Raw genomic sequence first — 12,321 nt, forward strand, 5'->3', positions numbered from 1 at the left:
CCTGTTCATAGATAGGCGTGGGTGATTTGGCAAGTGTCACCCGCCTGAGAAATATCACAGGGGAGACGGAAGAACTGACAAAAAAATCCTCTCTGAGCTCTCAGGATGGGTCTTCCTGTTTACCAATGTTTATTTCCTTTCCCTTAAGCAAAACACTGTATTTAAAGCTTTGGAAAATATCAAATGTCTAGAAAAAACAGCTTGTCCATTCTGCAAACTGTGTGCCAATTTGGGCAATGCCCACTTAGTCAACATCTGGGTTTCTGCCTTTCCCTCCTCTCCCTTCCTTTCACTCTCTCTCTCTCTCTCTCTCTCTCTCTCTCTCCAATCCAAACAGACAATAAATCACAATTTAGAAAGAGAGCGAGAGAGAGAGAAAGAGACCACACTAGCTGGAGGGAGTAGGTTTCCCTCTTAGAAATTTAACAGAGCAGAGCTCTCCCAATGTCTGTCATCCTATGAATTGACCGTATGTTTGTTTGAGGCTGTTGGGCGGTCTGCTATAGCCTATGTAGCACACCAACGTCTTCCGTTAGCAGGCTACTACATCACCCTTGAAACTCCCTTACACTCCACTCACTCATTGTGTCACTCTAGCACGCAGCTTACTGGTCAAGTTCCCACAGGGACAGGGCAGGAAATTCACATAGATTGTCGATTCACTGAATTCACTGAATGCTTGAGGTTATTTAAATTCACTGACAAAAAGTAAACAAGTGTAAAGTCTGAACAAATGATGCTTTCTGATACGCCTAAATCCCATCAAATCTCCAAGAAAGTTGGCTATTATGTGGAATTCAATCAAACTGAAAGAAATAAAATAATATTGTGACTTTGCATACAACTATACTAGAATAATCTCATTTTGGCCTTGCTTTTGTTGCCTGGTTCCAGATCAGTTTGTGCTGTCTAGCTAACTTCTAGGGTTATTGTCACGCAGGAGTTGACAAGACGTACAGAAACACAAACAGATCTGGGACCGGGCTATTGCTTTTGACCCATGCCCCCTTGATATACCTTATATGGCCGATGAGCTCTATGAGCTTGTGGCTGGTGAAGTAGGCTACCAGCTCCGAGATGTGGCTCAGCACCGAGCAGACTCCAAAAAGCGTGGTGGTCCCCTTCAGGTCCTCCAGGTGCCAGTAGAGGAAAGTGAACACGAAGCCGTAGCCAAATCCCATGAACCAGGCCACGAAGAGCACAGAGCTGTATTGCACACTGCACAGCAGCCGAAGGAGGTCCCAGTAAAGGAACCGCTGGCTGATGGAACGTTGAGATTCTAACGATTCCACCGTATGCCCTTCGGGAGATGAAACGCCACTGGACGTTTGAGGAGATTCCATATCCTGTCTCTTATCCTCCTCCACCTGTGCCTCCATTGGCCGATGGTCATTAGTACTACTCTCAAAGTAGAACTGAGTAGACACTACAAAAGCAACGGCCATCAGGACACCAAAGACAATAAAGGCTATCTGGTAGTTCTTGTAATCAGGCACGATGCAGCCGGTGCCCTGGATGAAGAGCTTGATGTGGGTGTGGTCGATCCAGATGCCCACACACAACATTGCCAGGCCCCAGCCCAGGGAGCCCCACATCCTCTGCAGACCATAGCGGTCCCGGTGGGGGCCCAGGTACTGCAGGGTGCGCGTGTCCACGATGGTCATGGCCGGAGCACTGAAGAACTCGCCGATGATGATGACCAGCAGGATCAGGAGGAAGATGGTCTCCACCTGGTCGTGGTTGGAGATGATGTCATAGACTTTGGTAGTGGTGGTTGTGGTGGTTGGTTTGGTCATGGTCAGATTTGAGGCAGGTTTTGAGCCGGCTGTTGTTGTTGCTGCTGTTTTTGATGTTGTTGTTTTTGTTTTGGTGGTGGTGGTGGTGGTGGAGGTGGAGGGGGAAGATGTCAACATTGTTGTGGAGATGGTGGAGGAAGGCACAGGTCCCGTGACAGTACTGGGTCCAGTGATATTACCACCATCGCTCCTCACATACCTGTGCAGGGGACCGCTAACTGAGTCTGATGCAAAAGGGAGGGGGAAAAAGTCTCCACTCGCACCCCTGCGGTTCCTGCTGTGATTGGCCAACGGACCGATCTGGGCGGGACTGGTGGGGGACACGACTGTAGGTTTCCTTTCCACGCAGGTCATGGAGGCAGGCTTGATGAAGCCGATCCCGCAGTTGAACACCAACCAGCAGAAGACGGAGAACAGCAGCACCACCTTGCCCTTCTTGAAGCGGTCCGCCACCACCCCCCAAAAGGGGGCGCTGCAGAATTCTATGAAGTACCGAATCCCGACCAGCAGGCCACTCTGGCTGGGCGTCATGCCCAGTTGCTTGTAGTAGACAGACAGCAAAGGGTGCAGGGACCCATAGGCCGCATAGAAGAAGAAGTAGAAGACCTTGGAGATGAGTAGGTGGTTGTTGATCTGCACGCAGTTCCTCTCCAGGCAGTCATTGCTGGGGGTGTCAGATGCGTCTGTCGGGGGTGATGCTGGACCTTGGGAGGCAGCGGTGGTGTCCGCACCTGCTGCCATCTGATCCAGGGTTTTGGACAGGGTGTTGAAGGGTTCTGCCATGACGTACTTCCTCTTCTGATCCTCCTCGTCGTCTGTCAAGATGGCCACCTGGTCGTCACTCGCCATCTCCCTGGGGGATGGGGGAGGGGGAGAGGGAGAGAGATGACTGAAACAGTTTTCCACCCCCACCAGAATTAAAGGAACAATGTGTAATAAACATTTCTGGCCCAGTCAATTTTGGCAAGCTATGGGAGATGGGCTGGCATGTCCATAAGATTGCAATAATAGTTCTAAACACATTTTGAAGCTGTATCTTTTTTTGTTAGCAAAGACTCAAATGACAACAAAAACATAAACAATGGAGTAATACAACAATTGGGGTTATGACAGGCTAAGACAATAACCTGTAATAAGCCGATAAGGCATTTATTCGGAATGTCTGTCACCTTACCTACATTTCAGCACAACTGAACAGGACAGTTGATTCAATAAACCTTTTCAAAACGCATGGTGTTGTTACTCGACTTCCATTAACTTTTTTTAATTTTTATCTATGTTTCCTCAAGCACATTGATTGATTAATCTTATACTGTACAATTTTCTAAACTAATCCAATCTGTAAGGGATTGGATTTATTGCGCCTGTTACTGAGATAGTTGTTCCAGTTTAGACGGTCTTGGTTGTGAAATCAAAATAGCAGTTATTGTTATTGAAGGTTGTGAATGACTACACACTAAAGTATTGAATGCAACAATGACGTCTCTGTCACTAACAAACACAGGCATGGGTTGATTTCTCTCACATTCACTCCAAAGGCATACTGGGACATTTTCAAATACAGCCTTCGAACAGCAACCCAAGTGTCTTGTGTTTAAAACCTAAACGCCTTGTCCCGAATAAACATGTTCATGTGTGTACAAAGCTTTACAGTGAGTAAACATGTTCTGGAATTGACTTGTGATTACAATCCAAACACTGTGACTCATTTTCATCGATATTCTAAATGCCTTGACATGCTTAAAAAGTGTTACAAATAAATGTTGAGCTATGTGTTCACATCCTAAAGACTTGGTTTTACAGTGACGGAGTATGATGTTCAAGCTCTTACATTTTGTTAGGGCTAGAGTATATGAAAGACTTGGAACATGTATAATAGCCCACTTGGCTACTGCCTCTACAGCAGGAGACATGACTTCACTATTCCCTGTAGCCTATACAAATATAAATGGTAGCCTGTAACTGTATAACTGTGCTCAGACCAGACAGACATTGCCCGAGAGAAATATATGACTAGAGAATAATAAGCTGTTTCATTGCCGCAGCTCTGACAAAACGTATCATGAAACGTTTCTTCTTGTAACCACGCATTCAATTGTTGTTTTCTCTATTCAACTTAAAATGGTAAAGCAACACCGAAGGGACATATCTAAGCTTGTTATTCCTGTGAACACAAATAAATATATTATTAAGAAGAAGGAAAAAAAAAGAAAACTAATCGATAAAGATATTTTCTTACCAAAATTATTGTTTCAAAGTTTCAAGGTTGTTGGAGGATAGACCGCTTGTATAGAATGTAGCCTATCTTCTTGAGTCCATCATTTAGGTGTCCAATTGGCGACGACTGTCATCGGGTGAATAAACTGTCGTTTAAAGTCACACATTGACAAACAAAAAACATGTGTTCAATAGTAATCACATTTATATGGGGCAAGTAATATTGAACGCGTCTATTCCAGAGAAGTTTGCATTGACGTCATTTCTCACCTGCCCACGACTGCCAAACCATTTCGGAGTTCGAGACACTGCTGCTGTGGAAGGGATTGCACACACACAGTCTAAAATTAGTCTGGCGGCCGAGCATTGAATCAATGAGTGCATCTCAATTGTCTGAAGTGGTTTCCTCTCCTTGTCTATTCACGTAATTGACACAAATCCAAAAACGAAAAAACAGGATGGATGAAAAGAATATGGTAGTAAGCAAATGGGGAGTTGCTTTTACATCTCAATGTATTTTATAAGTGCAGACAAAGGAAAGGAGCAGAGGAAGGCAGTTTTGAGAGTTGAGATGAGCCCTATTCCCCCATAGAACAACTGCCTTTGTGCTTGTCGAGCAAGGCACTTGGAGTAACGTGGGGGTAACTAGCTCCACCTAAGAACAATGTCCAATTGCTGACACAAAAAAGTAACATTTGGATAAAATGTGGTATGTGGGTGACGGTCATGCTTAGGCAAACAAACTATGAAAGGAAATAGGTGTCTACAGTTTACTCTTTTGTTGTTATTTAACGAAATGTTGTTTTTAGAAAAGGGTTTTTAGAAAATTGTTCTACTAATATGTGCCCTTCTTTGCGAGGCATTGGAAAACCTCCCTGATCTTTGTGGTTGAATCTGTGTTTGAAATGCACTGCTTGACTGAGGAACCTTATAGATAATTGTATGTGTGGGGTACAGAGATGAGGTAGTCATTCAAAAATCCTTGCAATTTATTATGTGATTTGTTAAGCAAATTTTGACTCCTAAATTTATTTAGGCTTCCCATAGCAAAGGAGTGGAATACTTATTGACTCAAGACATTTCAGCTTTACAATTTTTATTTATTTGTAAAACTTTGACATTATGGGGTATTGTGTGTTGGCCAGTGACAAAACAATCTCAAGTTAACCCATAAGTCTCTAAGCCCTGTCTAAATTGGAGGGTGTTTTACTAAGCTATATGGAATTGTTTTAAGAAGGTCATACCAACGATTATTTAGCTAATTGATTTAGAATTTGAAGACCCCTTGAAGTAACAGTAAAAATGGAAAACAATTATTTGATGAAAAATTAAATGTGTTCGTATGGTGCATTTAGACGGAGACTTGATTACACACAGGTGGATTGTATTTATTATCATTAGTCATTTAGGTCAACATTGGATCATTCAGAGATCCTCACTGAACTTCTGGAGAGAGTTTGCTGCACTGAAAGTAAAGGGGCTGAATAATTTTGCACGCCCAATTTTTCAGTTTTTGATTTGTTAAAAAAGTTTGAAATATCCAATAAATGTCGTTCCACTTCATGATTGTGTCCCACTTGTTATTGATTCTTCCCAAAAAATACAGTTTTATATCTTTATGTTTGAAGCCTGAAATGTGGCAAAAGGCCGCAAAATTCAAGGGGGCCGAATACTTTCGCAAGGCACGGTATATTATAAGACCATACAAACACATTGAATAACAGATTCACTACATATAACAACTAATAGTCCCCTCCAAAAAAATCAAAAAGGAAGTTTGTTCTGAAGTGTCTCTCCTATATCTGAGAGAAATACGAAAAATCTGGAAATATATATAGATATTTTTACATGTATTTAACCCCTTATTTTTGGCACTAAACAGTCTCCATATAGACTTCCACAATTTTTTTCAACTGGTACCGGGGACCTTCAGATGAGTCTTGTGAGGCCTGTGGGGGTTCTAAAGCAGTCTCACCTTTCCACAGAGGGGTCATAATAGTTCATAGGCCAAACTGTTCTGACGCTACAGCAAATTTTGTAAGAAGAATGATTTTCGTGATGCCTCATGGTCTGACAAACACCGCTCGAGCTCTGTCACCTTTCACCGCAGATGTGGAAGTGCAACATAGGCGGATGCGGTGGATTGAGACGCATCCAATGCAAAAAAACCTCCAGATATCTCTAGCTTAAACTGTCAGATTTGTATTTTTTACTTAAAAAAACAAACATTTTAAATTCCAGCTGTAACACAACAAGATATTGAAAAAGTCAAGGGTTGTGAATTACTTTCTGAACGCACTGTATATATAACTTTTCTAAATTACGAAACATTTGATCAACTTACCTCAGAATCGTTTAGATGAGACATAACATTTTTAGTTGAGCAAGAGTAGTGGAAGCCAGGGAATGTGCCGAATGTTTTTTTTTTGGTGGTGGGGGGGGGGTGACAAAGTGGTTTCTGTGAGAATTACAGCGGTGGGGGCAGTTAACCCGGTGGGCTAGATACCCCACATTACCCTAACCCCAAATTGATCTCCATCCAGGAGAATCTGCCTCAAAGTATGTGTTGGAGTTGAAATTAGTTTTTATAGCCTTTATAGTTTATGTGTAGGTTTAGATGGGCCTTTATCAGCTGGGCAGGCAACTGTTGGGAGAAGCATGAGCAAAGGGGAAGTGTAAACATTCTATAAAACTGCTTACTAAATAATTAGCCTAATCGTGGTCTACTGCCCGTTCCTGTGGACTGTTGATCCTGTGCCGTCCTGTACCGAACGAGACTTTAGAATTCTGTAGAAGTCCCCAAACATAAGTGATGCTTTGCCGTATGTTTTGCTGTATGTTTCAGTTATTTTCTTGATTTTGGAGTTTGCTAAGACAAAAAAAGTGTTTTTCCCCTCATTGAAAGCCAGGGGCTTCAATAGTCACAGTTTGCCACTATTTCTGCTCATTCAATTCTATTCTCTGGGATGGGCAAAAATGACAAAATGCTGATACAAAATTCCATAAAGATCAATGCATCACAATAAACTACAAAATACTTGATGTACTTGTAATGTATTTAATTAAAATACATGTATTTCGTTTTTTAAATCAAATCAAATGTTATTACTCACATGCGCCGAATACAACCTTACAGTGAAATGCTTATCTACGAGCCCCTAACCAACAGTGCAGTTTCAAAAAATATGGATAAGAATAAGAGATAAAAGTAACAAAGAGCAACAAAGAGCAGCAGTAAAAAATAAAATAACAATATTTACAGGTGGTTGCCGGTACAGAGTCAAAATGCGGGGCCACCTGTTAGTTGAGGTAGTATGTACATGTAGGTAGAGTTAATTAAAGTGACTATGCATAGATGACAACAGAGAGCGGCAATGATGTGGAGAATGGGGGGATAGGTGAATAGTCTGGGTAGCCAGTTGACTAGATGTTCAGGAGTATTATGGCTTGGGGATAGAAGCTGTTTTGCAGCGTCTTGGTCCTAGACTTGGTTCTCTGGTACCGCTTGCCGTGTGATAGAAAGAGAACAATCTATGACTAGGGTGGCAGGAGTCTTTGATCATTTTTAGGGCCTTCCTCTGACACCGCCTGGTATCGAGGTCCTGGATGGAAGGAAGCTCGGCTCCAGTGATGTACTGGGCCATTCGCACTACCCTCTGTAGTGCCTTGCGGTCGGAGGCTGAGCAGTTGCCATACCAGGCAGTGATGCAACTAGTCAGGATGCTCTCGATGGTGCAGCTGTAGAATCTTTTGAGGATCTGAGGACCCATGCCAAATCTTTTCAGTCTCCTGAGGGGGAATAGGTTTTGTCTTGCCCGCTTCACGACTGTCATGGTGTGCTTGGACCATGTTAGTTTGTTGGTGATGTGGACACCAAGGAACTTGAAGCTCTCAACCTGCTCCCCTGCAGCCCATTAGATGAGAATGGGGGTGTGCTCGGTCCTCTTTTCCCTGTAGTCCACAATCATCTCCTTTGTCTTGATCAAGTTGAGGGAGAGGTTGTTGTCCGGGCACCACACGGCCAGGTCTCTGACCTCTTCCCTATAGGCTGTCTCGTTGTTGTCGGTGATCAGGCTTACCACTGTTGTGTCATCGGCAAATTTAATGATGGTGTTGGAGCCGTGCCTGGCCGTTCAGTCATGAGTGAACAGGGAGTACAGGAGGGGGCTGAGCATGCACCACTGACGGGCCACTGTGTTGAGGATCAGCGTGGCAGATGTCTTGTTACCTAGCCTTACCACCTGGATGCGGCACATCAGGAAATTCACGATCCAGTTGCAGAGGGATGTGTTTAGTCCCAGGGTCCTTAGCTTATTGATGAGCTTTGAGGGCACTATGGTGTTGAACGCTGAGCTGTAGTCAATGAATGGCATTCTGACATAGGTGTTCCTTTTGTCCAGGTGGGAAAGGGCAGTGTGGAGTGCAATAGAAACTGCATCATCTGTAGATCTGTTGTGGCGGTATGCAAATTGGAGTGGGTCTACGGTTTCTCAGATGATGGTGTTGTGAGCCATGACCAGCCTTTGAAAGCACTTCATGTCTACAGACGTGACTGCTACGGGTAGGTAGTCATTTAGGCAGGTTACCTTAGTATTCTTGGGCACAGGCACTATGGCGGGCTGCTCTAAACATGTTGGCATTATAGACTCAGACAGGGAGAGGTTAAAAATGTCAGTGAAGACACTTGCTAGTTGGTCAGCGCATGCTTGCAGTACACGTACTGGTAATCTGTTTGGCCCTGCAGCCTTGTGAATGTTGACCCGTCTAAAGGTCTTACTCACATCGGCTGTGGAGAGCGTGATCACACAGTCTTATGACTCGATCTTAGTCCTGTATTGACGCTTTGCCTGTTTGATGGTTCATCAGAGGGCATAGCGGAATTTCTTATTAGCTTCCGGGTGCGAGTCCCACTCCTTGAAAGCGGCAGCTCTAGCCTTTAGCTCAGTGCAGATGCTGCCTGTAAACCATGGCTTCTGGTTGGGGTATGTACGTAAGGTCACTGTGGACGACGTCATCGATGCACTTATTGATGAAGCCAATGACAGATGTGGTGTACTCATCAATGTCATTGGATGAATCCCGGAACATATTCCAGTCTGTGCTAGCAAAAGTCCTGTAGCTTAGCATCTGCTTCATCTGACCACTTTTTCATTGATCTAGTCACTGGTGCTTCCTGCTTTAATTTTTACCAGGAAAGCAGCCTCTGGGTGACCGTTTTCTTGTTTGCTTATGGCAGAATACAGTTCATTCAATGCTATCTTAGTGCCAGCCTCTGACTGTGGTGGTATGTACAGCTACAAAGAATATAGATGAAAACTATCTTGGTAGGTAGTGAGGGAGGTCTTCAGCTTATCATGAGAAACTCCATCTCAGCCACGCAATAGCTCGAGACGTCCTTAGATATTGTGCACCAACTGTTGTTTACAAAAATACATCGTATAACCAGCCAGCTGTATGTTGATATTGTCGTCATTCAGCCACGACTCTGTGAGGCATAAGATTTTACAGTTTTTAATGTTCCGTTGGTAGTTTAATCTTCCCAGTAACTCATCCATTTTATTGTCCAAAGATTTCATGTTGGCTAGCAGAATTGAGGGAAGTGGGGGTTTATTCGATCACCTCAGACTTCTCAGAAGACAGCTCGCTCTCCGGCCTCTCTTTCTCCGCCTCCTCTTCACACAGATCACTGGGGTCAGGGCCTGTTCCTGAGGGAGCCGTACATCCTCCGCCTCGGGCTCGTCAGAGTCATGAAAGAAGAAAAAGGACTCTGCTAGTCTGCGGTGAGTAATCTGTCCTGATGTCTAGAAGTTATTTTTTGTCAATAAGAGACGGTAGCGGCAACATTATGTACAAAAAGAGTAAAGAAATAACTTACAAACAACGCAGATTAAAAAACAAAGAAATACAATCAGTTGGGGGCACATAAAACGTCTGCCTTCGGCTCCGGGCTCCATCTTCATAATAGTATTGTTATCTATAATTTACATGTGCTCTGCTTAAGTTTGTCAGTAGAGGAGATGCTGGATCATCATCCGGAACAGCAGAGACACAGTTGATCCACATCCAGCCTCAGCCAGTACTAACACAGACCCAGTAGAGCCGTCTTCAGCAAGTACTAACACAGACCCAGTACTGGCAGCTTCAACAAGTACTAACACAGACCCAGTAGAGCCGTCTTCAGCAAGTACTAACACAGACCCAGTAGAGCCGTCTTCAGCAAGTACTAACACAGACCCAGTACTGGCAGCTTCAACAAGTACTAACACAGACCCAGTACAGCTGGCTTCAGCAAATACTAACACAGACCCAATACAGCCATCTTCAGCAAGTACTAACACAGACCCAGGTGAAGTACAGGCAGCCTCAGGCAGTAATAGCACAACCAGAGGTGTACAGCCAGAATCAGATACTAGTAGAACAGTTGCTGTTCCACCAAATGACCCAGCAGATTGGCCCCCAGTCTTAACAGACGTTATGAGGTCTGAGTTAGTGCGCAGATGTCCATTCAAACCAGGACTGGGTTTTTCTTTCCCTAAAGACAAGTCTGGAATAGGTTTACATTCAGGCTTATTACAAAGACAGCTGTCAAATGGAAAAAGACTACCGGGGAGGTGGCTCTCACACTCAATCAAAAACAGCACGGTGTATTGTTTTTGCTGTAAGCTATTTTCTACAAAAGACTACAAAATAGTAAGGGAAGGCGTGAATGACTGGTCAAATATCAACGGCATTCTGAAACACCATGAGGGTAGTGCTGAACACACAGACAATATGTTTAAGTGGAGAGAACTTGATCTGCGCCTAAGTCGGGGACAGACTCTTGACCAGATACAAATTACAATTTTGGAGGCTGAAAGAAAGAGATGGCGGGATGGCCTTACACATTTAATAAGTATCACCCAGTCTCTGGCTGAAAGAAACCTAGCATTCAGGGGTTCATCAGACAAACTATTCCAACCAGATAATGGAAATTTCCTAAAAGAGGTTGAATTACTGGCTAAATTTGAACCCGTTATGGAAAGTCATCTCAGCAAAATTAAAGATGGAGAGACACATGTTCATTACCTTTGGAAGCGCACACAGAATGAGCTGATACAGATTGTGAGTGACAAGATTCTGGAAGCAATAGTGACACAAGTAAGAGACTCAAAATACTTCTCCATTATCTCGGACTGTACACCTGACAGTCACCAGGAGCAAATGTCCATTATTCTGGGAAGCGTGGCTTTAAAGGGAAAGCCGAGATCAAGGAGCACTTCCTCGGCTTTGTGAATGTTGAGGTTACAACAGGCTTGAATCTGTCCACTGTCACCTTAGATAAGTTGAACAAGCTGAAGATTCCATTTGAAGATTGCAGAGGGCAAGCTTATGATAATGGGGCCAACATGAAGGGCAAGCACCAAGGAGTACAAGCCAGACTGATTAAAAAAAATCCCAGAGCTGTGTTCGTCCCATGTGGAGTACATACTATATACCTTGTCAGTGCTGATGCTGCCAAATCTTCAAAAGATGCAGTTGGGTTTTTTGGGCATGTGCAAAAGCTCTTCACCTACTTTTCAGCTGGCACACAAAGATGTGAACATAACCGTAAAGTCATGGAGTGACACAAGATGGGAGAGTAGGCTCCAAAGTGTTCATGCAATCAGGTATCAGGTTTCTGAGGTTCGGGAGGCATTACTGGAAGCCAGACAGGCAATCAACGATTCTGTGGCCAAAGTGGAGGCGAAAGCACTTGCAGAGGAAGTTGGGTCCTACCACTTCTTGATGTCGTATGGTGTGAGATACTGACAATGACAAACAAGGTGAACCAGCTCCTCCAATCCCCCTCAATGCAGTTGGATATCGCAGTGAATGTAATCTCAAATGCAAAGGCCCCCCTCACTACATACTGGGAAACTGGATACTCTGAGGCCCAGACAACAGCCAAAAGCATTTGTGAAGACATTAATGTGGAGGCTGTTCTGAAAAAAGAGAGACTGAGAAACAGCAAGAGGCATTTCAGCAATGAGGCTCCTGATGAACCAGTGACTGATGCACTGGAAAACCTTGACGTCAACTGCTTCAACATTGTGGTCGACTCTGCTGTGACATCCATGGATGAGAGATTTGAAACACTCAACCAGGTGAAAACCAAATATGGAGTGCTGCTGATCTTCTCAGATGTCCAGTGAATCTTTAAAGGCTCACTACATGGAAGCTGAAAACACTCTAACCTTCAGAGATGACTGTGACATCAGTGGAATGGATCTGGCACATGAGATTCTGAATTGACCTGATCTGCCATCAGATAAGATGACTGCCTTTGAGC

At 43.9% G+C, this 12,321-nt stretch overlaps 1 protein-coding gene across 1 annotated transcript in view; it reads right to left on the reverse strand.

The window, feature by feature from the left end:
- The window catches only part of mfsd6b (major facilitator superfamily domain containing 6b), a 23,282-nt gene that overhangs the window by 6,697 nt on the left and 4,264 nt on the right, over positions 1-12,321 (reverse strand). Inside the window, exons 2-4 of the mRNA XM_064976112.1 lie at positions 4,284-4,327; positions 4,036-4,159; positions 1,018-2,649 (exon numbers count right to left, since the gene is read on the reverse strand). Of these exons, the coding sequence (XP_064832184.1) occupies positions 1,018-2,645 (1,628 nt within the window). The 5' untranslated portion in view covers positions 2,646-2,649; positions 4,036-4,159; positions 4,284-4,327. The remainder of the gene's footprint in view (positions 1-1,017; positions 2,650-4,035; positions 4,160-4,283; positions 4,328-12,321) is intronic.

Source organism: Oncorhynchus masou, chromosome 10, assembly GCF_036934945.1.
Source record: "Oncorhynchus masou masou isolate Uvic2021 chromosome 10, UVic_Omas_1.1, whole genome shotgun sequence".
NCBI classification, from domain to species: Eukaryota; Metazoa; Chordata; class Actinopteri; order Salmoniformes; family Salmonidae; genus Oncorhynchus; species Oncorhynchus masou.